The following is a 27,359-nucleotide window of genomic DNA, read 5'->3' as shown; positions in this document are numbered from 1 at the left end:
GTGCTGCCGGGACCCCCAATGAATTTGTGGTGGGTTTTGTCCACCTCCCGGACCAGAAAAATGTCATTTAAACAGCTCAAAGAAAAGGAGAAAAAGCGACAGCCGACCAGAAAAAAAGAGAAAAAAAGAAAGAAAGTAGAAAAAAACACTGTCGCGGACCTGAAAAACTGGCAAAAAAACTAAGCGTCAGAAAAGTGGAATTTCTTGCCTTCTTTGGGTCCTGCCGGGACCCTCGATGAATGTGTGGTGGGTTTTGACCACCTCCTGAACCAGAAATGTGTCATTTCCACGGCTCAAAGAAAGTAGAAAAAGCGACAACCGACCTGAAAAACTAGTAAACGAAAAAAATAAAAAAACAAAAACAAAGCGTCAGAAAAGTGGGATTTCTTGCCTTCTTTCGGTCCTGCCCGGACCCCTGATGAATGTGTGGTGGGTTTTGTCCACCTCCCGGACCAGAAATGGTTCATTTAAACATCTCAAAGAAAGAAGAAAAAACGACAGTCGCAGACCTGAAAAACTGTTAAAAAAAAAAAAACGAAGCGTCAGAAAAGTGGGATTTCTTGCCTTCTTTAGATCCTGCCAGCACCCCTGATGTGTATTTGGTGGGTTTTGTCCACCTCCTGGACCAGAAAGGTGTCATTTCATCAGCTCAAAGAAAGTAGAAAAAGTGACAACCGACCTGGAAAACAGGTAAAAAAAAAAAAAATTCCTAAAAAAAAAAATGAAGCAACAGAAAAGTTGGATCTCTTGCCTTTTTTGGGTGCTGCCGGGACCCCTGATGAATGTGTGGTGGGTTTTGAAAAGTGTTGTTTAAACACCTTGAAAAAAGGAGAAAAGATTCACCACACAACAATAAACAGTAGATATAGTTATTGACACAAAACATTACAGATTTCCTCCAATATGGTGACACAAAACCGTACTATATACACAGATCTACTGTACACATACACCATGATTAGATTTGTTTTTTTTGTATATCTCAACTAACATCCCATTCAACAACATTACTATTAATTACAATATCGTACTGTCATCTAATGCAAAAAAGCCATTTGTCACTGCAGTTGTTGACACGTGTCAAATGCAGCATCAACTCTCGGAAAGCAGCGTCTGACTGTAAAAAATAAGAAATCAATACAACATCCATTAGTAGTTCAAAACAGACATATTTCTTTTGACAATCAATAGTACCGGGATTTGTAGTTCCCTTGTGGACTTGACTTGTACAGGACACACGAAACGTTGACATCAGGGTCTGACGGAGCGCCGACTCCAACACCGATAGCAAAATAAATTATTTTAAAGACGGCTAAAATGAGGGGCTTATGGTTTGAAAAGTTGGTCCACCGTTATTCCTGGCAGTCGGAAACGCAGCGTGGTAAATATTTAAAAAAGAAAAAAAATGCATGCTAACAACCACCAAGTTATGCTATGTTACCTCAACGCCCCTCACAGTGTACAATAACTTACAAAAATATAATTCTATTCAGCATAGACAAATGACATCATTCACATGAATCGTACTAGATTGTGTTGGCAGGATATTACGTAATAATTAATACAGTGTTTGGAAATAATAAAAAAAAATTACAAAAAAAAAACAGGTGGGATGTGAAGCTAAAACTGTAAACAGGAACACAATCGCAACACAATGTTAAAGTGTACTCGGCTCAGATGAAGCCAGTCATACAAAGCGTTGTAAACCAAGAAACACATATTAAAAGTACAGCGGAACTTCGGTTTTCATCATTAATCCGTTCCGAATGTATGTTCAGTTGTATGAAAACTGAGGTTCCACTGTAGAAAATCCGAAACATATTTTAAGCTATAATTTTCCTCCAAAACCAAATCATATGAAAACTGGGGCGTATGAAAACTGAGGTTCCACTATAGGAAATCCGAAACATTTAAGCTATAATTTTCCCCAAAAACCAAATCATATGAAAACCAAGGCGTATGAAAACTGAAGTTCCACTGTAGGAAATCCAAAGCATATTTTAAGCTATAATTTTAAACCAAATCATATGAAAACCAAGGCATATGAAAACTGAGGTTCCACTGTAGGATATCCGAAACATATTTTAAGCTCTAATTTTCCCCCCAAACCAAATCATATGAAAACCAGGGCGTATGAAAACTGAGGTTCCATTGTTGGAAATCGAAAACATATTTTAAGCTCTAATTTTCCCCTAAAACCAAATCATATGAAAACCAGGACGTATGAAAGCTGAGGTTCCACTGTAGGAAATCCGAAACATATTTTAAGCTATAATTTTAAACCAAATCATATGAATAACGGGGTGTATGAAAACTGAGGTTCCACTATAGGAAATCCGAAACATATTTTAAGCTATAATTTTCCCCAAAAACCAAATCATATGAAAACCAAGGCGTATGAAAACTGAGGTTCCACTGTAGGGAATCCGAAACATATTTTAAGCTATAATTTTCCCCAAAAACCAAATCATATGAAAACCGGGGTGTATGAAATCCGAAACATATTTTAAGCTATAATTTTCCCCCAAAACCAAATCACATGAAAACCAAGACGTATGAAAACTGAGGTTCCACTGTAGGAAATCCGAAACATATTTTAAGCTATAATTTTCCCCCAAAACCAAATCATATGAAAACCAAGACGTATGAAAACCGAGGTTCCACTGTAGGAATTACGAAACATATTTTAAGCTATAATTTTCCCCTAAAACCAAATTATATGAAAACCGGGGCGTATGAAAACTGAGGTTCCACTGTATCCGTTTTTGAACGTCCCACTTTGATAAAAGAGCAAATGTGCACATTCTTGTCATCATACATCTCAGCTGTAGTTGTATGTGAAATTATAAGAGCTCGGCTCTTTGGGGACAGGGGGCGGAGCCTCCGGGATTGTGATGTTCTCCAGGTCCAAGAGGCGGAGCTTCATCTCCATGCTGATGAGCGTGTCCAAGTCGCTGCGCGTCAGGTCGCTGCCCATCTCTCGGCCCAGTAGCGCGCACAGGCCATCCGTCCAGATGCAGTACTGATCCAAAGAGACACGGACAGGCCCAAGATGATTGGGTACAATCACTTCCTGTTTATGCTCATGTCAGCCTACCTCATACTTGTTCGGTGCAACAAAGTTGAGCGTCTCATCGGGATCGTAGAGGACAGAGAAGGCCAACTCCAGGACTTCCTGAGGCAAAAGAACACATGCTAGGTTAAGAGGAGACTCGGAGTTGTCCAAAAGTCTGAATTGTGGCCACCCCAACTGACCTATTAAACACATCAGAAATTATTCAATGACTTATTTTTAGCGCAAAATACAAAATTACGCAGGACACACAGCTAGGAGACCCGAGTTCAATCCCACCCTCGGCCATCTCTGTGTGGAGTTTGCATGTTCTCCCCGTGCATGCGTGGCTTTTCTCCGGGTACTATAGACACCACAAGATGTGAAGTTTTGATTTAGTTTAGTTTTATTTAGTTATGTATATGTATAAGAGTTATCCTTTTTAAAATGATTAAAACACTGTACAGTTAATAAATATTAGGCGTCTGTGTGGAGTTTACATGTTCTCCCTGTGCATATGTGGGTTTTCTCAGAATATTCCGGTTTCCTCCCACATTCCAAAAACATGCTAGGTTAATTAGCGCCTCCAAATTATCCATAGGTATGAATGTGAGTGTGAATGGTTGTTTGTCTATATGTGCCCTGTGATTGGCTGGCGACCGGTCCAGGGTGTTTACCCCGCCTCTCGCCCGAAAACAATGAATTATTTGTGTTTTGCTTTTTATTTGGCTTCATGAATTTGGAGCTGGGATAGGCTCCAGCAGTTCCGCGACCATCGTGAGGATAAGCGGTAGAAAATGAATGAATTAATGAAAAATGTGTCCAATTCCAAGCCTTCTGCTTCAAGGCAGCAGCTGTACCATTACACCACCAGGTGACCGTTCCGGGGTGTACCCCACCTCTCGCCCGAAGACAGCTGTGATAAGCTCCAGCACCCCCCGCGACCTTCGTGAGGACAAGTGGTAGAAAATGAACAAATGAATGAATTATTTTAATGTGTTTTGCTTTTTATTTGGCTTCATGAATTTGGAGCTGGGATAGGCTCCAGCAGTTCTGCGACCATCGTGAGGATAAGCGGTAGAAAATGAATGAATGAATGAATGAATGAAAAATGTGTCCGATTCCAAGCCTTCTGCTTCAAGGCAGCAGCTGTACCATTACACCACCAGGCGACCGGTCCGGGGTGTACCCTACCTCTCGCCCGAAGACAGCTCCAGCACCCCCCGCGACCCTCGTTAGGATAAGCGGTAGAAAATGAACGAATGAATGAATACCAAATTAACAGAATTTGAAAAATATGTCCCAATCCAAGCCTTCTGCTTCAAGGCTGCAGCTGTACCATTACACCACCAGGAACTGCCACTCTATTCTCTCGGGCTCTATACTCTATGACTCACGACAGCAACCATTTGTCGAGAATGCATCCCCTCGCGCAAAAGGGAGCCCCCTGTGGATCGTGAGACCGTACGCACGCAATCAATCCAGGGCGTAGCTGGGATAGGCTCCAGCTCCCTGATGCTTGACCCTGAGCGTATAAGAGTAGAGGATGAATGTATTGATCAAACAAAACGATACCTTGTTTTGTTTCAGAGCACTTTTCTCCTTCATATGAGGGCAGTCCTTCCCGGTCACCACAGACTTGATGTCCGAGACGGGGACTACAGGGAACAGGAAATAAACTTATGAAATGATTATTTGCAGCCAGATCATCATCTGCTCTACTGGGGATTAGATTAGAAAGCAGAGATTCAGCAAAATGTTGTTATTTAAAAAAACTTGTCCATGTAAATCATCAACATTGTTTCTTAAAGGTGATATTCGGTCAATAGCGGTCCCTTACTCTTGTCGCTGAGCATCTCAAAAGGCACTTCACCCTGCGGCGATTCATCCAAGTCCCCGTAGTGCAGCACTTTATGGTTCAGAGAGAGTCTGCAGAACCAAAACTTCTCTGCAACACAGGCATGGGGCGACTTAGCTGTGAGCCTACAAGAAGTGGAGCTCCCTCTGTAAAAGAGAGGCAAAGTGATTGTATTGATGCGGTACCTTGCCTTCGGCGGTTCCCCACTTTTCGGAAACAGCTGCCCTCACACAGCCGATTGAGTCGCTGCTGCTTAATGAGCTCCAGGATCTCGGGCTGGATTCTCTCTCGCAGCTCACTGCAAGAACAAAGACGTCATAACTGAAACTAATGTGGATTTTTGTAATGGTAATGGTAATGGTTTTATTTCATTTGAACATGCATCAGATTACAATTGAATGCATCACATAATCAGTTCCCAGTTCCACATGTCCAAAAGGAGTAGGAAGAAGCAAAGCTCATTAAATCCTACCCCTCCATCTGGTACTTTTACAATCAGTAACTGTTACATTTGATCACTTCCTGCTTTCTAATATACTTTCAGTTTTTATTTATTTATTTTGAGTTTATTTTTATACTACAAAAGCAATCTTCACTCGCTAAATGTACTGCAAAAATGTGTTCACTTCCTGCTTTCCTCATATGATTTAATTTAAAATAAAATTTAATTTAATTAAAAAAAATAATTTAATGTTAAAAAAATGTATTTTATTTTTTTAAAAATTGTAATTTAATTTTTTTTAATTAATGTAATTAAAAAAATAATAATTTAATGTTAACAAATTGTAATTTTATTTTTTATGTAATTTAATTAAAATAATAATAATAATTTAATGTTAAAAAATGTAATTGAATTTTTAAAAAATTGTAATTTAATTCTTTAAAAAATTAATGTAATTTAAAAAAATAATAATTTAATGTTAACAAATTGTAATTTTATTTTTTTTTAATTGTAATTTAATTTAAAAAAATAGTAATTTAATGTTAAAAAATGTAATTTAATTTTTTTTAATTAATTTAATTAAAAAATGTTGAATCAATTGATGCCACTGACATGATAGGCGGAGACTGGAAGTCATCCTGGCTCATCCTTTCAGACTGTCGAAGCCGCAGTATCTCCGAGTAGCTGAGACCTCGTAGCTTGTTCTTCAGCTGGTCTAAAGACGAAGGCTTCATGGCCAGAGCTCTGGTGATCTGCTCTCGGACGACCTGCATCACCTGGGTTTCCAACCCATAAAAACACACAAGACCTAAATCGTCAATTTTTTCTGGTAAAACAAGGAACGGGTTGGGATTCCTCGAGTCATCATCCCATTTAAAAACTAATTCCGTCAGCAAACAACTTTCCTCATCTGAAGTCATTTATATTCCAAATGTACTGGCGACATAAACAGCCACAGTTATTCCGTAACAATAGATTGCACCGACTTGTTCATGCGGAGGAAGCTCTCTGAATTGCAATCGACAGCATTAAGAATTTAACTGTCGTGTAATATTAATTGAAGCAAAAGCCTTTCAGCCGCCTGCTCCAGTGGGATGCTCACACACAAACACACACACACACACACACACACTCAGCACACGCTGCAGTGAGCAGCATTTAGAGCGATGCATACTATTTTCACTTTAGAATACACAAATACTTTCTTTCTTAAGAAAGGGAGTTTCTCATCATTCAGAATTTTTATGAGAAGTACAAAGTATTTGCTCGTCTGATGGAAAGTAAATAACCAACATTTTTAGATTAAATGCTGTGCGGTTCAACACCAACGTTAACATATTCAGTGACTACCTTAACAACAAGATGCATTCAGGGACAGTCTGAACGTCACAAAAACAGCTTTATGATGTGTGTGTGTGAACTTCATAACTATTAATTCAGACGTACAATTTGCAACATTTAAGTACGCTAACAAGTCGTTTAGGTTGCATGGTGGTCGAGTGGTTAGCGTGAAGACCTCACAGCTAAAAGACCCGAGTTCAATCCCACCCTCGGCCATCTCTGTGTGGAGTTTGCATACTCCTTTATGTTCTGTGTGGGTTTTCTCGGTTTCCTCCCACATTCCAAAAACATGCTAGGTTAATTAGCGACTCCAAATTGTCCATAGGTATGAATGTGAGTGTGAATGGTTGTTTGTCTATATGTGCCCTGTGATTGGCTGGTCACTCTGTGATCGATAGCAGGGTCTATTTAAGGAAGCCACAAGTGCGCCACATGTCCCCAATTTATCCATGTCTACTCATCCTGCTAGGTTGCACGGCGGTCGAGTGGTTAGCGCACAGACCTCACAGCTAGCGACTCCAAATTGTCCATAGGTATGAATGTGAGTGTGAATGGTTGTTTGTCTATATGTGCCCTGTGATTGGCTGGGGTGGACCCCGCTTCTCGCCTGAAGACAGCTGGGATAGGCTCCAGCACCCCCCGCGACCCTCGTTAGAATAAGCGGTAGAAAATGAATGAACAAGTCATTTACTTGAAATTACATAATGTCTTTGGATGCAACACCTCGTTGCTCATAACATGATTAAAACGTTACGCTACTATTAAAAAGACCCGTGTTAGACATGTACATTTTTCGACTTGTGTGATATCATTCAGCTGGATTGACATATTCAGTTCACCCGGAGCTGATAATGCGTACAAATATAGAATATATAAGCCGTATAAATAAGTAACTACACTGTGATTCCGCTTCCGTCTGTTCATTAAATGTTGATCTGAAATAAAAAGAGAACGTCAATGCCATGCTAGCGGAAGAGTGTCGGGGGCTGCGGCAAGTGGGAGTGAGACGTTTTTTTTTGGGGGGTGTCTCAATTGCGTAACCCATGAAACTTAACTGTAACAGTAACATATAGTAACATAACTTCTAGAAACCATATGTATAATATAGTCATTCATTCATTTTTTACCGCTTATCCCTCACAAGGGCGTGCTGGAGCCTATCCCAGCTGTCTTCAGACGAGAGGCAGGGTACACCCTGGATTGGTGGCCAGCCAATCACATATAGAGGGCACATATAGACAAACAACCATTCACACTCATATTCATACCTATGGACAATTTGGAGTCGCTAATTAACCTAGCATGTTTTTGGAATGTGGGAGGAAACCAAAAAAAAACCCACGCATGCACAAGGAGAACATGCAAATTCCACACAGACACCTAATATTTATTAACTGTACAGTGTTTTAATCATTTTAAAAAGGATAACTCTTAACTAAATAAAACTAAACTAAATCAAAACTTCACATCTTGTGGTGCCCATAGTACCCGGAGAAAACCCACGCATGCACGGGGAGAACGTGCAAACTCCACACAGAGATTGGCCAAGGGTGGAATTGAACCCTGGTCTCCTAGCTGTGAGGTCTGCATGCTAACCACTCAACCCTCGTGCAGCCTTTGCAACATATTAAAACTCAAAATTTAACTCATGAGCAACATATACCAACAGAGTGGCACAGATTTGAACATGCAAACTCCACACAGACGCCTAATATTTATTAACTGTACAGTGTTTTAATCATTTTAAAAAGAATAACTCTTAACTAAATAAAACTAAACTAAATCAAAACTTCACATCTTGTGGTGCCCATAGTACCCGGAGAAAACCCACGCATGCACGGGGAGAATGTGCAAACTCCACACAGAGATGGCCAAGGGTGGAATTGAACCCTGGTCTCCTAGCTGTGAGGTCTGCGTGCTAACCACTCAACCCTCCAGATTCAAACCAGATTTGAACATGCAAATTCCACACAGACACCTAATATTTATTAACTGTACAATGTTTTAATCATTTTAAAAATGATAACTCTTATACATATACATAACTAAATAAAACTAAACTAAATCAAAACTGCACATCTTGTGGTGTCCATAGTACCCGGAAAAAACCCACACATGCACAGGGAGAACATGCAAACTCCACAGAGATGGCCGAGGGTGGCAACAATACTTACGTTTCTATAATATTTGCCCATAAAATGTACAACTAAATAAAACTAAACTAAATCAAAACTTGCCATTTTGTAGTGTCCATAGTGCGGAATAGAACTCGGGTCTCCTAGCTGTGAGGCCTGCATGCTAACCACTCGTATTATAGTATATTAAATTAAAGTAAATATTTTCCAAACCTTATTGAAATCTTCAGCGGTGGCCCTCATCTCCTTCCAGGTTTTATTGAGAAGCTGGACGCAGACGCAGAAGAACTCCTCCCATGCACGGTCGTGGGTGAAGAACATGGGATGGTAGTCGTTGCAGCCTTCATTCGCTTGTGAAACAACAGCAAAAATTACGATGGACTCAGAAAATACAACCAGATTTACAATCTGTGTATGAAAAAATACACTTACGCAATTCTCCAACTTGGAGTATCTCACAGAGTACCCGAGTGAGCTCGATAGCGCATCGACCGAAGGGACACTCATGCTTGTCCTCGCGACTGCTGTTCTCCAGGACAATCTGTAATAGGTTCGGAGATGTGTTACTTGTAGTATCTCTAGTATCTTTATCTCGGAGGAGGTCAGAACCTACCCGGATGTACGTATCTTGATGGACCTTGGCCATGTACAGCATGTTGTCCAAAGCCAACATCCCTGGGGGAGTCTGAGTGAAGTCCATAGCAGGGTTCAAGTGGTTCTGCATTAAAGTGTTTTTTTTATACATTTGAGTATTTCTGTTAAAACTAGATACTTTTTTTAAAAAACTTTCCAAACATCTTACCGTAAAACCTAGCATCTTATAATCCTTAGCATACATTGCCTTTCTCTTTTCTGTACCAGTGGGGTCATTTTCTCCATCAAAGGCAATCTTCCGCAGCTCAAAAATGACATCTCTTTGAGTCTGAGTCACAGAAAAGCACATTTAGAGCGTATCGGCTTAACAGTAACTTTTCACACACAAGTACTCCGGAGAGCCAAATGAAGTCAGCAAGGAGCCCCTAAGCCACATTGTCTGTGGTAAACGCCTCAGAAGTCTTAAAACTTGCAGCATCTATCTATCTATCTATCTATGCGGCTCTGCTATATTCCAAACCTTTTTGTGGGGCCATTAAGATTGAAGTGTTTTCATTTATGTGTCATTTCATTTCTCAATTGAAAGATACTGACCTGAATATAAGACGCTGTTTTCGTTTGAAGAAAGTCTGAAAAATATTGGTCGTCCTATATTCGTGGCATAGAGATTTAAAGCCAAAAGTCGTTTTTTGGCTCTTTGTATTGACTTGTGAACTCCTATAGAGCAGCTACACACAATAACCATGACCTGAATATAAGACGTTGTTTTTCTTTGATATAGTCTGAAAAATATGGGTCGTCCTATATTCGTGGCATAAAGATTTAAAGCCGAAAGTCGTTTTTTGGCTCTTTGTATTGACTTGTGAACTCCTATAGAGCAGCTACACACAATAACCATGACCTGAATATAAGACGCTGTTTTCGTTTGAAGAAAGCCTGAAAAATATTGGTCGTCCTATATTCGTGGCATAGAGATTTAAAGCCGAAAGTCGTTTTTTGGCTCTTTGTATTGACTTGTGAACTCCTATAGAGCAGCTACACACAATAACCATGACCTGAATATAAGACATTGTTTTTCTTTGATAAAGTCTGAAAAATATGGGTCGTCCTATATTCGTGGCATAAAGATTTAAAGCCGAAAGTCGTTTTTTGGCTCTTTGTATTGACTTGTGAACTCCTATAGAGCAGCTACACACAATAACCATGACCTGAATATAAGACGCTGTTTTCGTTTGAAGAAAGTCTGAAAAATATTGGTCGTCCTATATTCGTGGCATAGAGATTTAAAGCCGAAAGTCGTTTTTTGGCTCTTTGTATTGACTTGTGAACTCCTATAGAGCAGCTACACACAATAACCATGACCTGAATATAAGACGCTGTTTTCGTTTGAAGAAAGTCTGAAAAATATTGGTCGTCCTATATTCGAGGCATAGAGATTTAAAGCCGAAAGTCGTTTTTTGGCTCTTTGTATTGACTTGTGAACTCCTATAGAGCAGCTACACACAATAACCATGACCTGAATATAAGACACTGTTTTCGTTTGAAGAAAGTCTGAAAAATATTGGTCGTCCTATATTCGTGGCATAGAGATTTAAAGCTGAAAGTCGTTTTTTGGCTCTTTGTATTGACTTGTGAACTCCTATAGAGCAGCTACACACAATAACCATGACCTGAATATAAGACGTTGTTTTTCTTTGATAAAGTCTGAAAAATATGGGTCGTCCTATATTCGTGGCATAGAGATTTAAAGCTGAAAGTCGTTTTTTGGCTCTTTGTATTGACTTGTGAACTCCTATAGAGCAGCTACACACAATAACCATGACCTGAATATAAGACGCTGTTTTCGTTTGAAGAAAGTCTGAAAAATATTGGTCGTCCTATATTCGTGGCATAGAGATTTAAAGCTGAAAGTCGTTTTTTGGCTCTTTGTATTGACTTGTGAACTCCTATAGAGCAGCTACACACAATAACCATGACCTGAATATAAGACGCTGTTTTCGTTTGAAGAAAGTCTGAAAAATATTGGTCGTCCTATATTCGAGGCATAGAGATTTAAAGCCGAAAGTCGTTTTTTGGCTCTTTGTATTGACTTGTGAACTCCTATAGAGCAGCTACACACAATAACCATGACCTGAATATAAGACGCTGTTTTCGTTTGAAGAAAGTCTGAAAAATATTGGTCGTCCTATATTCGTGGCATAGAGATTTAAAGCCGAAAGTCGTTTTTTGGCTCTTTGTATTGACTTGTGAACTCCTATAGAGCAGCTACACACAATAACCATGACCTGAATATAAGACGCTGTTTTCGTTTGAAGAAAGTCTGAAAAATATTGGTCGTCCTATATTCGTGGCATAGAGATTTAAAGCCGAAAGTCGTTTTTTGGCTCTTTGTATTGACTTGTGAACTCCTATAGAGCAGCTACACACAATAACCATGACCTGAATATAAGACGTTGTTTTTCTTTGATAAAGTCTGAAAAATATGGGTCATCCTATATTCGTGGCATAAAGATTTAAAGCCGAAAGTCGTTTTTTGGCTCTTTGTATTGACTTGTGAACTCCTATAGAGCAGCTACACACAATAACCATGACCTGAATATAAGACGCTGTTTTCGTTTGAAGAAAGTCTGAAAAATATTGGTCGTCCTATATTCGTGGCATAGAGATTTAAAGCCGAAAGTCGTTTTTTGGCTCTTTGTATTGACTTGTGAACTCCTATAGAGCAGCTACACACAATAACCATGACCTGAATATAAGACGCTGTTTTCGTTTGAAGAAAGTCTGAAAAATATTGGTCGTCCTATATTCGTGGCATAGAGATTTAAAGCCGAAAGTCGTTTTTTGGCTCTTTGTATTGACTTGTGAACTCCTATAGAGCAGCTACACACAATAACCATGACCTGAATATAAGACGTTGTTTTTCTTTGATAAAGTCTGAAAAATATTGGTCATCCTATAGTCGTGGCATAAAGATTTAAAGCCGAAAGTCGTTTTTTGGCTCTTTGTATTGACTTGTGAACTCCTATAGAGCAGCTACACACAATAACCATGACCTGAATATAAGACGCTGTTTTCGTTTGAAGAAAGTCTGAAAAATATTGGTCGTCCTATATTCGTGGCATAGAGATTTAAAGCCGAAAGTCGTTTTTTGGCACTTTGCATTGACTTGTGAACTCCTATAGAGCAGCTACACACAATAACCAGCATCTTTCAGATTCTGCACTTCTTTCTGGAGTGTTTCCGTGGACTTCCTGTTTTCCACCCAAACCATCTGTTTAATTTACTCCACCCCCGGAACCATCCTTTAGGTACGCCCACTCCACTGTGATTGGTCATACTCCCAAGCGCTCCCGAGGACTTCTGAATTTGACCATTTAACACGAGAATGCAACATTTATAGGTCAGAAAAGTGAACAAAAGATCACAATAGGGCCCCTTTACATGAATCCAGTCATATACAAAATACTACAGAATGGAAGTAGTACCTCAAGTTCTCAGGTTTTGGACAGATGTGATACTGATACTACAGTGTACATGTCTGATGGGACTCACAGAGGTCCAAGGAGTGCTCAGATCGTTTACGTGTATGCTCAGAAACTTGAAAAATAAGGTGGCGACATTGGTCGTCTTATATTCAGGTCAATATGATCATTTTCTAGTTGTGTTTTTCAAAATAATGGCACACGAAAAAAAACAATAACATTCTTTCATTCATTCATTTTCTACCGCTTTTTCCTCACGAGGGTCGCGGGGGTGCTGAAGCCTATCCCAGCTGTCTTCGGGCAAGAGGCGGGGTACACCCTGGACTGGTGGCCAGCCAATCACAGGGCAACATATAGACAAACAACCATTCACACTCACATAAACAATAACATACAAATGCAAATGTTTGTATTTACCTGGTCATTGGGATCCATTTTGGTCATCATTCGTTCCTCCAAGAGGTTAAAGGTCAATACCTGCAGCACATAGAGTTGATGTGCCATTTCTGCTTTGATTGGTCGATTCCCTCTGATGACATGCTGTATACAGACAAAGAGAGTCACGTGTGGGGATATTTTTTATCAGAATCCTGAAAGTAAAACATTTCATTTACCGTACTTGTCGGGGGTACACCCTGGACCGGTCGCCAGCCAATCACAGGGCACATATAGACAAACAACCATTCACACTCACATTCATACCTATGGACAATTTGGAGTTGCTAATTAACCTAGCATGTTTTTGGAATGTGGGAGGAAACCGGAGTACCCGGAGAAAATTTTTATTGTAGAAAATCGGAACCAAAGCACTGAAAAAGTTGGTATATTTTTCTGTTTTTAATAAATGCGTTTTTTGGGGGGGGGGGTTTGGAAAACCTGATGCTTTGATGAGTTTGAGACCCCTGATCTACGGCAATAAACAGAATTGGAATAATTGTTATTTTTTTAAACAATACTTAAGACCAAAAGGCACCAAGTCCACCACCCGCCACTACCATCCAAAAACCGTAACAGACTGAATTTGGACTCGGTCGGGTCGTATTAGGATAGAGACACTGCGAGGGTCCAACATTCATCATAAGTGGGTCGCAGTTTTTTGCAGGATTTGGTTCCGGAGCGTACACAATACTGCAACCGCTCCAGGAAAATAACAACGCACTGTCTTCCTCACTCGCAGCCGGGCTCAGGGAAGCACTTCCACACAAGTCGGCGCCAAAAGGAATCATTTTCAGAGCGGAGCTTTTTTTTTTCCACATCATTGACTTCATGCCATATCACATTTGCTGGTTCTGCTTCAACAAGCCTCCCCGCTAGTCAATCTCTCTTGCTGGCTGAGCGGGCCCGGCCGGGTCTGGGCCATGGAACATCCAGGACTCAGTTGACAGAACACGCTCGGAGATTGGAAGTTGGAAATATTTAGGTTGTTTTAATTTGTGGATTGTATAATTCCATAGAACGGCGTCTTCCGTATGATCTGACTTGAATGGTTCATAAAGGAATTCTACATGTTATATTATAAAAAATATTATAAAATATTATAAAATATTATAAAATATTATAAATATAATAAAATATTATAAAATATTATAAAATATCATAAAATATCATAAAATATTATAAAATGTTAAATATTAATAAATATATTAAATATTATTAAAAACATTAAATATTATTAAATATTAAATTTTACTACATATTATTAAATATTATTAAATTTCGTTAAATATTATTAAATATTATTAAATATTATTAAATATTATTAAATATTATTAAATATTATTAAATATTCATTCATTCATTTTTTACCGCTTTTTTTCTACCGGTTCATAAAGGAATTCTACCCAGCTGATTTGCATACTCACATTTAGTATGATGGATCGCAGGTGCTTTTGGGCCAAAGTGCTTGCCATTTCCTGTGCACGGAAAAGAAAAAAAAGGCAGATTAGTGGGGCAGATTATCCAAACATTTCATAAGAATCTTTCACTTGGTGATACAAGCACCAAAATTAGCACAGATGGACGTTTAGGATACATATTTTAAGAAAAGTACGATATCCGACATAAAATGTAATATGGCCTGCCAATTTTCAAGATGGCCGCCAGAGCAAATTTGAAAAACATGTACTTGAGTTGAAGTAGAACTCAAATAAACACAATATTTTTATGGTCAGAATACGGTCAGAATACCAAATGAATGTATTATAATTTATTAAATCCAATACGGCCGGCACGGTGGTCGAGTGGTTAGCGCGCAGACCTCACAGCTAGGACACCAGGGTTCAATTCCACCCTCGGGCATCTCTGTGCGGAGTTTGCATGTTCTCCGCGTGCATGCGTGGGTTTTCCTCCCACATTCCAAAAACATGCTAGGTTAATTAGCGACTCCAAATTGTCCATAGGTATGAATGTGAGTGTGAATGGTTGTTTGTCTATATGTGCCCTGTGATTGGCTGGCCACCAGTCCAGGGTGTACCCCGCCTCTCGCCCGAAGACAGCTGGGATAGGCTCTAGCACCCCCCGCGACCCTCGTGAGGAAAAGCGGTAGAAAATGAATGAATGAATAAATCCAATAATTCCAATATGGAGCCTGATACATTACTATAAATTGGTGTTTTTAATGAGAAAAGTTGTATGCTTCTAAGCTACCTGGTCACATAGTTTACTTGTCCTCTGCTATGTATTTGTTACATTACTGTAACTTACAAATATTAATGTTGTTGGTTTGTATTACCTCAACTGTTGTAGTATTAAATAGACAACTTAGTATACATAAGTGTCCCAAATGCTATCTAATATGTAGAGATTATCACAATGACATTATTTTGTCATTATTTTTAGTGCAAATACGATTTCAAACGACTATGAATGGTGGCCATATTGAAAAATGGCGGCCGTTTTGTATTTGAAGTTGGATATCGTACTTTTTTGAAAAAGTGTGCCAATTTTGGTGCTTGTATCGACAAGTGAAAGATTGTTTCAGCGATATGCCCCACTAGATTAGGACGCATGTTTCATTATACGCCGCCGTGAAGACCGGCAACCACGTGCAAAACTCTCGTCAAAAACCGGCATCGCCCATCTGTCATTCACACCTTCTGTTGCTACACGACCAACTGGAGCTGGTGCTCTGCCTGCGTTTGCACGGCTAGTACATTATAGCAGTGATTTTCAACCACTGTGCCGCGGCACGCTAGTGTACCTTGAGAAACCGTCAGGTGTGCCGTGAGGAATTATCCAATATCACTTTTTTATAATTAACATTTATTAATCATCATTTGCAAATATTATGTCAATAGCCATGAATATATGGACCTAAATATTCCAATTGCATTTAGTTTATTTGCTCAAACGGAAGGAATTGAACAGGGATGGAATATTCCTTTAACCGATCCGATTGCGGGATCTTGTATCCGCTCAAACGGAAAGTTGTCAGACTGCGTTCTTCTTCGTGGTGTTTTTCTTCTTCTGTTGTTTATTAGCGGTTGGCAAGCAGCTTTTGTGTGCATTAGCGCCATCTGTGGAACAGAATCTAAACCCTTCTATACGCCATTCACAAGTGCAGTTTTATTAAAAAAGAAAATATATATCTATAGTTTAATTATAAAATATTAGCAAGATTGAATTTGATCTTTTCCTGTTGAAATTGATCCCGGGTGCGTTCTTTCAGCGCATGCTCAGATATGACGTAACACGCAGATCCAGACGTTCTTCACTTTTAAAAATGGAGGCCAGCAATCTAAGCAAAGTTTGTTTTTGATTCAAACTAAATTTCAAGACTGGACAGACAAAAAACTGTTAATACGGAGTTATTCCGACAAGTGGAAGAATAACTTGGGGAAGCCGGTATCACGTGATGTTGATGTTTACGTTTTACTGGGCATGCCCTATTGATTATTCTGGTTGATTTTCACGGCGCATGTAGACAAGAGATTGGAATATTCCTTTTTCTATGGATACTATTGTTTCCCGAAAGGTCATTCGGAAAGAGAAAAAGTGGTGATGTAAAAACATGGCTACTGTGGAGTGTCTGTGGTGTAAAGACCGGCAGAGTAAAATGTAATATTGGTCCGTGTGGCAACACCTGCCTTGTTCCTCCGATAGACTTATTGATTCACGTGTGAGGTCATGGTGACATTTTGTAACATTTTTGGTTAGTGGTGTGTCACAAGATTTTTCCAATGTAAAAAAAAACGTGCCGTGGCTCAAAAAAGGTTAAAAATCACTGCATTGTAGAACTACAGAGTGGAGCGTGAGGGCCCGTGGCGTGGACAGGACGCTATGAGATGCTGATGCGTACTCACGGTGAGGTGCTGCTCCAGCGGGTTAGTGTACTCCTCCTAACGGGTTCAAGGCAAGAGTAGGAGGTGGGACGTGATGGCGGTGATGGAAAACAAAAAAGTGCATGAAAACATGGAACATGAAATAAGAGGATTACGTCACATTGGCTCAGCATGCAAAGACACAAAAGAACGTGACAGAACGTATTTTCCAAAAAAGCACACGCAGTATGGTCACGGTTCACTTTATCGGGTACGCCTGCGCTATTTGATAAGATTCGATATAAATGCTGTAAAAAATGCGTGGGTGGAGACACAAGCAATGTATTCCTATTAGTGAGTGAATAAACAATTACAGTGTAAGGTAAACTTGTTAAACTACACATTTAATCATATTATCATAAAAATAAATATAGAAACGGTTAGCTTTGATTCATACAGGGAAGATTGGTTAATGTAACAAAATGCTTATTTATTGTGGTTGTAGTTTTCAAGAGTTAGCAGGAAATATTATATTTATACATGACTCTCTGAGTTGGTGCAAACTCATCTTTATTATGATACATTTTTCTCCTAAATTTGATCTCATTGTTTAATTCTCTGTGTAGTTGGCGAGTGTGTAAAAAAACAAAAAAAACAAGCATATTCATTATTGTTTTTTTTGTGTGTCTGATATTAAAATGTACATTTATGTTCAAGTACACAGGAGCTAATGTTATTTAGTAATTGTTAAATTATTCTGGTAATATTTTTTTTTCCATAAAAAAATATTATGGAATATTTTTTGTAATATTTTTTTAAGAAAAAATATTTTTTTTTCTTAAAAAGGAAATATGATAAAAATTAAGTATCAATCTCTCTGCTGAGCTTCACACTCAGCTGTACTGTTAAATTGACTCAGTGCGCCCCCTAGCGGCTAAGCAATGTCAAGCATGACAACAACTTTGCAATGGAGGCAACAGAATACATAATACTTTATTATGTATGCTTGACTTGCAATTTCTAACATAGGCACTGGATAATTTGGATATTTTGGAACATATTTTGCACATATTTTTGCCAAACTGCACAAATCTGCACATGTTTCAGTCAAACAGCTTTTGCATTATTATTTTTATGGTACATCTGTATATTCGGACTTTTATTTTAATGACCCTTTTCACTATAACACTGAGGCAAAATATTAGAAATGTTTCCACTGATGTACTGCAGCAAACGTGTAATAGGGTAGTCAAACTGTTTAAAGAACCTCTCGGTATAATGCAGTATAATAAGTATAATAATTAATACATATGACAGTCAATTATAATTCAGCCTTATTGTGTAAGTAAAGGCAGACTATTACAGATATTAGCCTATGCAGGTGTGTCTAATGTTAAGTCTATGAGTATGCTAATTAGGGCCGTCATCATTTTATTTTTTATTATTATTTTTTTATGTTATTTTATTTTTTTTTACAATAAACATAACACTTTATTCTGTACCATTTTCTAATGCAACTCCATGAGTGACAAAGTGACAAGAAGCGGTAACATGACAACATCCTGTTTGCACGTTTTACTTCCGACATGTCGTTGTTTTGCAGGTTAGCGTAATGTGGAATTCGTTCATTCATTCATTTTTTTACCGCCAGCCAATCACAGGGCACATATAGACAAACAACCATTCACACTCACATTCATACCCATGGACAACCCGGAGCGGCCAATCAACCCAGCACGCTCCCGGAACGTGAGAGGAAACCGGCATCATTTTAATCACAGTTTTCAAATTAATTAATCACCATTCGCAACTATGGCCGAACTATGCCAGCTTTTTCGTATTTTATGAACAGAAAAATAAACGACGGGACAAAATTATATATTCACAGCAACGTATTAACAGCTCCAAATGAACTGAAAATTAAAATCAACCCACATGATTCCACACGTCTGAAGATCTATTTGCCAATATAGTCATATATGTATGTCATAATTAATGACATAAATTGGTTACCGGTATTAAGGCATTATTTTCGACAAACACATACAATTATAAAACAGTTGTTCCTAACGATCTATAATTCATTTATCTACCGAGGTGCCGAGTTCTGACCTGCCGTCTGTCCTCGGGTGCCTTGAGGAAAAGAGCATTGATGAGGGCGATTGCGTAGGTCTGAATCTCTTGGTTCGACCTTGAGGGATATCAAGCAACATAAGGGTCCTGTTAGCAGTATCTCGCTCCACACAGCTCGCAAAAGGTATTGGTAAATCGATTTCTGTGTGTATTTCTGATGCAGGAGTTATACTGTATTAGCTGTTGTACTATGTGATAGAGCTCAGTGCGGGATGTGGTCTGAAGCAGTTGAGCAATCAACAAATCCATGGAACCACTAATGGAAAATGCACTTCATTTTACTGATTGCAAATATCTGATTAATAGCTGATTAAGAACTTAATCTTAACAATTTTGTAATGGACTAGTGCAGGGGGGGGCAAACTTTTTGACTCGCGGGCCGCATTGATATGACAAAATTTATGGGGGGGGGGGGGGGGGGGGGGGGCAGACTATATATTTTACACGTAACAGTCCACCTGGTATTATTGTATCTGTAAAATTGTCATGCAATCTGCTATTATTATTTATTATTTTATATTTATATTTAAATATTTTAAAAATAATATAATATTATAATAATTACAATAAAATTAAAATAATTATTATTATATTATTATTATGTAAAATATGCAAATATAACAATAATATTATATATAATTAATATAATAATTAAAATAATCATAATAGTACTAATAATAATATAATAATCTAATAATAATAATTATTATTATTATTATGTGCTTGTGTCCCTTTTTTCAGGAGCACTTTGTAAACAACAGACCATGTCAAAAAACGAAATTGATAAAACCATCAAAAGGTTGGCTCAGGCCATGATGCCAGGTTGTATGTTGAGTTTAAATGAAATACTTTGGAAAGATTGGGCGGGCCGCATTCAAACACTTGGCGGGCCGGATGTGGCCCCCGGGCCGTAGTTTGCCCACCCCTGGACTAGTGGATGGCGAGTTTTGGCTGGTGATTATTTAACCTTCCTCTTGTGTTCGATTTCTGGTATCATCTCTTATAAAAAAGAAACATTAACGCCAGCCTTGCTGACTCACGGATGTCCTTTAAACATCCCAAAATAGTACCGCAGTACCACGGGCGTCCCTAAATCAGAGAGCAGGAAGCCCCTGTGTGTGTGTGTGTGTGTGTGTGTGCTCACACTTGCAGGTGCCCGATGAGTTGTCCCACGGTGATTTCCTGTGCGACTCGGTGGTAGAGACTATGGCTGTTGAGCACCATGCTCTCCAGGATGGCCAGGGAACGCTGCAGGATGGAGACATCCACCATGGGCTGGTTCACGTAGCCTGCGATCTTTAGATGGGACATAATTAGCATCACAACATCCGCTTTGTTTACTATTAAATGTTTCTGCAAAAGAGTTTTCCTTTGAGAAACTCTCAGGGATGTAGTTAAGCTCGCACAAACAAGACACACACACACACACACTTGCAGACACGCACTGAATGAGCTCCACATAATCCAAGAAGTTGCTAGGCAACAGCACCCACTCATTTCCGCCGTGTAGGAAGTAAGGAAGGTTACAGTTAAATTAAAGCGAGCAATAGCAAGGACTAAAAAGACACCGCAAGTAAAAGCTGTGTGCTAAATGCGTACCTGCTTGATGAAGGACAAGGAAATAAGATCCCAGGATACGATACTATGATCCATTAGCTCCAGGAATGCAGTAAGAGTAAAAGCCAGCATTTCACCAAAGCTGAAGGAATAAAAAAAAATGTATATATAATTTTAAAAAGTACCATATTTTTTTAATCACATTTTAAATATCATTGCACAAAAAAGCAAAAAAAAAAAAAAAAAAAAAGCTCACTGTGTGCCGCTCTCGACCAGTCGTGCTAGAGTCCCGATCCCCTCCATGTTGATGAACTCTGTGGCAAACGTGGGGTCTGCCGACAGCTTGGCCAGCTCCTTTAGAGCCTCCAGCCGAGCATCAATCCCGTGGGACTGGATTCGCTCCAGGAGCTGACGAGCAGCACGAGCCTGTCGGCCCACAAGGAGAAACCTTCATTCGTTGGAGAACGACCTTGAAATGCGTGCGTTGTAATATTCAGATTTCTATTTAAATGGACCGTTTAAGCCAACGTATATAATATATAGGTTGTCATCCCTAGCTATGAGCCACATGTGTGCATGTCATAAAATGGCATATTAGAGAAATGACAGGAAAATAATCTTACAAACATTAAATTCATCACACAGCAACTTAACACTAAAAAGTAACATTTCCTATAATGTATTTGGTCCCAGCAAAGCATTTCATTGGACATGGCTGGAGGAGCCTCAAGCTGGGCTCCTCTGGCTCCCTCTGGTGGACAGAGGGAGGTGATGGCTCATTGCAGCACCCTGGCATCAATCTTCAAACGCGTGCCTTGCTGGGACCAAATGCATGCTGGGATGGTATTAGTTGTTTTTAGTTTAAACCCGTATTGGTACTTGTGCTGTATATTTCTGAGCTAGTGTTTGAGTGTTAAGTTGCTGTGTGATGATTTTAGCGTTCTTTGTAAGATGACTCGTTAATTTTCTCCATAATCAAGGACATTTCCATTCCTAATGATTATACCTAAAAAATAATAATAAATAATTCTGACTATCAATAATATTTCAGTCATATTTCTGACTCATTTGGGTTGTGCAGTGTACCAAAAAAAATGCTTTTCAGAGCAAACGTCTGCCCACCACAATCCACTGCAACACTACAGGGGCCCGTGAAGCGGAGCTAATACTAGAGAGGGCGCCAGAGGAGCCTCGCGCTGGGCTTTGGGCTCCTCTGGTTCCCTCTGGTGGACAGAGGGAGGTGATGGCTCATTGCAGCACCCTGGCATCAATCTTCAAACGCGTGCCTTGCTGGGACCAAATGCATGATGGGATGGTATTAGTTGTTTTTAGTTTAAACCCGTATTGGTACTTGTGCTGTATATTTCTGAGCTAGTGTTTGAGTGTTAAGTTGCTGTGTGATGATTTTAGCGTTCTTTGTAAGATGACTCGTTAATTTTCTCCATCATCAAGGACGTTTCCATCCCTAATGATTATACCTTTAAAAAAATAATAATAATTCTGACTATCAATAATATTTCAGTCATATTTCTGACTCATTTGGGTTGTGCAAAAAAAATGCTTTTCAGAGCAAACCTCTGCCCACCACAATCCACTGCAACACTACAAGGACCCGTGAAGCGGAGCTAATACAGAAAAGCAGCAAGAGGCGCAATGCATATACCCAATGCCCAATAGCCTTGTGACACTTGTGTACCGTGCGACATCAAGTCACAGCAAAATTGGTTTCAAACACAGAAACAGTTCAAAGCGACTTACAGGAGAAATGGCTAACCGAAGGATGGTCCCGTTCTTGATCTCGCCACGGCTCTAAAAGAAAAGGCAACCAATTCATGTTTCTCTGCGCCACGGCTCCCCTGTGAGAGCGGCACTCGTGCAGCTTCAGACCAATGACGCTACGAATAGAATTAGACTGATCTCTGATACCATGATAACAGATTAAGAGAGGAAACCATTAAGCTCACCTGTTCAGTGATATAAAGCTGAGGGCCGTCAGCATACCGTAGAGCAAACTGTTCAGAGCCTGACAAAGACCAGCTGAGGATGGATGGGGGGGGTAAAGTCTTGATTTTAGTACCATCATTCTAAAGTAAGGTGAACTGTTAATGCAGCACAATCACAAAAGGTTGCTAAAAGTCATACTGCAATGTGTACATGAGTGGGAAACATGCGAGACGGCCAAGTAGAGATTTTTTCCGTGGGTGTTTGCAGCAAAGTGTGAGTTTTTTTTTGTCAGTGGTGAAAGTGTGTGCATACTGCAGAGAGGAGGGCAAATGAGATTGCAGAGAAGTCGTCAATCATCGCACGGAAGCCAGATGAAGGAATACATTTGCAAGGTAACAAAACAGATGTTGGTTGAGTTTGTGAACTGTAGGAACTCGCTCTTATTGCTGCGGTCTTGCATCATAATCATCAACAAAACAACCCACACTGAAGTCTATTTATGGATAAAATTAGGATGAAAACGCTGAAAGAAAAGTTTCGGTGATAGCCAAGTCGAGAAATAAAATGAAAATGAATGATTTCTTGACATTTGTATTAAATGCATGGAACCTAAACTAAATTTCAGACACACGGAATGTAGCGTTAAAAATTAATTCAGAAATTAACAAAGATCACAGACAAAAACAATTTTTTACCAAATAAAAACCCTAAAAACAATACACCATATTAAATACTAGCTCCTATGGATGTACTGTACTGTGTTTATTTAAAATAAAATGTCATAAATTATGAACAAAGCTACTAAATTCCACAACAGTGAGAATGCTTACCCATCACATACTTCACGAATAATTGAGGCCAAGGGTCTTTTCTGCGAATAAAACACAATTTCACTTTTAATGCTGGCATGTAGGAATATCACGATAACAACATTTTGCTGAACAATAATTGTCCTACAAATTACAAAAAAAAATGTCAGTACTTATATGGCATAATAATATGAGTACACCATATGAAAAAGGCAATAAACTTAGCAATTACTTAACAGGAAGTCTTAATAAAATAGCCAACAACATTGTCTGTGAGCGTGCATCGTTTTTTTCACTCAGTAAGTGTTGATTAGTTTTATTCTGAGTGGGTAAAACTGGACGGGATGATTGTGTTTAAGTTGCGCAATCAATTTGGTCGCATTCCCATTCACTACAAATGTAAATATTCACTAAAAAAAAATTAAAATATTCCCACACTAGGGTTGTGCATTTGGCTTAGAAACAATCATTAACAGTACATTTGTAATTGGTTGTTCAAAATGATAATGATAATGCTAATTGGAACATTGCTAACTGTAATAACTCTATGTATAGGGCCCTATAAAATACAAATTTTGTCTCCAAAATCAATTTTTTTTTCAAAAAACAATTTTTTTTTTCTGTTTTAATTTTTTTGACACTTATTTTATCACTATATATTATGTTTAACTGTTTCCATGAATAAAATAAACACAGTTATTCTCCAGAATACCCGCGACCTTTGTGAGGATAACTGGCATTGATGGATGGATGGATGGATGGATGGATGGATGGATAGAAAATGTTTGAGCGATCATACACACCTGGTCCATCTCAATAAGCTGAGCGTTAGCACCAGGCCATTCAATCGCCACTTTCACGATGTCGGCAGGCGGGGGCATGGCTGCCTTTTTTGTTGTTATTGTGACCTGCGGGACATAAAAGTTCCATAAATGCGTATACTGCGTTACTGGTTGCATTGCGCAATAATCACACCTTGCTGTCAACCATAGGTTGATTAATTTGAATGATCTAGTGGTAACGCTTTACCTGATGGAGATGTGTAGACGGGGTCGCTCTCTCTCTCTCACGGCTCTACTCTTGAAGCCACTGTGTCAGTTCCCCTGTGAGACACAACACAACACAAGTGTGAACTCATTTAAACGCACTGTGACAAAACACGGAGCTTTAGGCTTGATTCTGGTTGTGTATGAAAGAACTACCATTTCCTCACTGACTCGCGAGCGGCAAGGTATTTGGTACTGGTTTGATTTCATTTGAACATGCATCAGATTACAATTGAGCGCATCCCATAATCAGTTCCTAGTTCCACATGTCCAAAAGGAGTAGGAAGAAGCAAAGCTTATTAAATCCTACCCCTCCATCTGGTACTTTTACAATCAGTAACTGTTACATTTGATCACTTCCTGCTTTCTAATATAATTTCAGTTTTTATTTATTTATTTTGAGTTTATTTTTATACTACAAAAGCAATCTTCACTCGCTAAATGTACTGCAAAAAAAGGTCAGTAAGGATAATTCATAATGCCGCCTACTAACTCCTTATTTATAAAATCACAAATACTTCAACTTGCTGATATAGTTCATCTTCAAACAGCTAAAATAATGCATAAGGCTAACTAAAAATGTCATCCGATACTTCTCTACAAGAGAGGAGAAATATGATCTCAGGGAAGAACTACATTTGAAACACTTCTATGCTAGGACTACGTTAAAAAGCCATAGCATTTCAGTATGTGGAATCAAACTATGGGATGGATTGAGTAAGGAACTCAAACAATGCACAACGATGAGCCAATTCAAGAAACAATACAAGCAGTTGATGTTTGCTAAATACAAGGATGAAGAGTCTTGAACCAGTCATGATGTGCTATATATATCACTATATTGATACTTACTATGGTACCCATTATGGCATTGGATGCTCATATCACCTCCTACTTCGGTACATTATTTAAAAAAATTAAAAAAAAACCTTAAACTCTATTATGGAAAGCAGGAAGTGAACAAATGTAACAGTTAGTGATTGTAAAAGTACCAGATGGAGGGGTAGGATTTAATAAGATTTGCTTCTTCCTACTCCTTTTGGACATGTGGAACTGTGAACTGATTATGTGATGCATTCAATTGTAATCTGATGCATGTTCAAATGAAATAAAACCATTACCATTACTATATTTTTTATTCATTTATAAATTAGCTGCACCACTGTCGGAAATTACGATAACGTTGAAGTATGAACTGTTGTCATGCATGACATCGTACAAGACCCGAGTGTAAAAGCAACGTTGTTGACGTTTGAGGGGCGGAAAGACAAGGTATATTATTATTTGTCTTTATAAATGTAGTTAGAATGTTCTATTCTCGTGTTAAATGTTTTTTTTATATTCATGTACATTTTTTCCTAAAGGTGAATTTATCTTAGACATGAATATACCTGAAATTCATTCAATTGTGTAATTAATATTCCTATATAGATATGGTAGAAATGAACCACACTCTTGCACTTGTGACTTTCAATTGTGGGTTTTGTTTATGTATGAGTTACCCTGCATTGTTAAATGTTATGCCTTCTGTATTAACTGTTGCACAGTATGATACTTTGGTTAAATGCAGGCTGCAAGCAGTGACATGATGTCAGCACAGCAACCCCAATGGCCTCATTCGCCTGCTCTGCAACTGGTAGCTTAGCAACTGCTAACTCGCGTTTGGCTAGCTGTGTGTGTGGGGTTGGAGTGGGGGCACATTTTAAATGAAGCCTCAATTTTTGGAGTTTCTAACCACCCCCCCCCCCCCCTACATATTACTGTCTTGTTTCTGACGCTTTCGTGAACAAATATTGTTACATTGAGGTGTGTGGTTTCATTTTAAGACGACTGAAACGTAAACTCTGACCGGAAGTGCCTAACTTTCACATTGCATGGCAAAATGGCAGAGTAGCGCCCCCTATGGTGAGACGAGAACAATGCAGTGGATGTCTGGACATGGGTAGCAACACATTTCACGCTAGTTATAAACATATTTAAGACATCTGAATAAACTATGTAGCGAAAAGATGAACTATTGTTGTGTACCGTTCGCTGTTAAGGAAGAAGAAGCTCCACGTTAATAATATAAGTAGTGATTTTAAGAGCAGATCAGAGCCGCAGTCATGGATCATGGTGCCCGAGGGAAGACCGTGTTCGAGGCGGGCAGTGACAGATGCTGTACCGGATGTAACCCCCAAATATACAACTGCTCAAATAAACACGTTTTGCGGGTGAAAGTTGCGCCAAATTGTAAAGTCACTCGCTATACGGACTACTAAGAAGAAGTGTAGCTTCTCTTGCAGGCGATCAGCTGAATTCGTCCTCCATTGCTGGGCATGGAGGAGCCCGGCTCGATCAATCTTATCAATGGCTTCTGCGTGATGTGAAAAGGATCTAATAATAATGGAAGTTCTCGCTATTGTGTATTACTCACCCTGTGGCTGAGCCATCGATGATGCTGAGAGCATCCCCACTCTCTCCGATGAAATACTTAAAGCAGGAGCAGACACTCCTCCAACGCCTTGGAGGCGGGACGCCATGCAAATGTTCCAGGCTGCCAACATCTTAGAACAGACAACGTAAATGCTTCTTCTATTTACAGATAATGTGAGAACGATTCATTCATTCAACTTTGTTGGTTTTGTGCATTTCAAAATAATAATCAACACTATCAATCAACAATATTATTTATATTATTTGATTTAGTCAACCAATTCGAGACGAA

The 27,359-nt window shown here is 39.0% G+C and overlaps 1 protein-coding gene across 5 annotated transcripts; it reads right to left on the bottom strand.

Annotated features, from left to right (window-relative positions):
- Positions 1-1,569: 1,569 nt before the first annotated feature.
- elmo2 (engulfment and cell motility 2) lies at positions 1,570-27,206 on the bottom strand. 5 transcript variants are annotated; one of them, XM_058054479.2, is made up of 23 exons: positions 27,069-27,206; positions 24,636-24,709; positions 24,410-24,514; positions 23,628-23,668; positions 22,818-22,890; positions 22,612-22,662; positions 21,110-21,279; positions 20,896-20,995; positions 20,441-20,592; positions 19,276-19,354; positions 17,206-17,241; positions 14,767-14,817; positions 13,322-13,444; positions 9,631-9,750; positions 9,442-9,546; positions 9,261-9,369; positions 9,042-9,178; positions 5,965-6,128; positions 5,096-5,208; positions 4,893-5,000; positions 4,628-4,710; positions 3,098-3,175; positions 1,570-3,022 (listed from the first exon to the last, which is right to left on the bottom strand). In XM_058054479.2, the coding sequence occupies exons 3-23, from the start codon at positions 24,485-24,487 to the stop codon at positions 2,822-2,824; spliced, it is 2,172 nt and encodes a 723-aa protein (XP_057910462.2). In that variant the 5' UTR covers positions 24,488-24,514; positions 24,636-24,709; positions 27,069-27,206; the 3' UTR covers positions 1,570-2,821. The 5 variants fall into 5 exon arrangements, with proteins under 5 accessions (XP_057910462.2, XP_057910464.2, XP_057910465.2 ...); XM_058054481.2 differs by having other exon boundaries at positions 20,447-20,592; XM_058054482.2 differs by lacking the exon at positions 17,206-17,241.
- Between the last annotated feature and the right edge of the window lie 153 nt (positions 27,207-27,359).

Source organism: Doryrhamphus excisus, linkage group LG18, assembly GCF_037039965.1.
Source record: "Doryrhamphus excisus strain RoL-2023G ecotype Guam linkage group LG18, RoL_Dexc_Guam_v1.1, whole genome shotgun sequence".
Lineage (NCBI taxonomy): Eukaryota > Metazoa > Chordata > Actinopteri > Syngnathiformes > Syngnathidae > Doryrhamphus > Doryrhamphus excisus.
This window is presented reverse-complemented; position numbering and strand designations above follow the sequence as displayed.

What these genes read in the sequence shown, in the direction of transcription:
- elmo2 (XM_058054479.2), bottom strand. Translation starts at nt 24,487, where the DNA reads ATGCCCCCGCCTGCCGACATCGTGAAAGTGGCGATTGAATGGCCTGGT. An exon ending in ATAAGATGCTAGGTTTTACG is followed by an intron (nt 9,547 to 9,630) that starts GTAAGATGTTTG and finishes ACTTTAATGCAG; the next exon opens with AACCACTTGAACCCTGCTAT. An exon ending in CCGCTGAAGATTTCAATAAG is followed by an intron (nt 6,129 to 9,041) that starts GTTTGGAAAATA and finishes TTGGAAACCCAG; the next exon opens with GTGATGCAGGTCGTCCGAGA.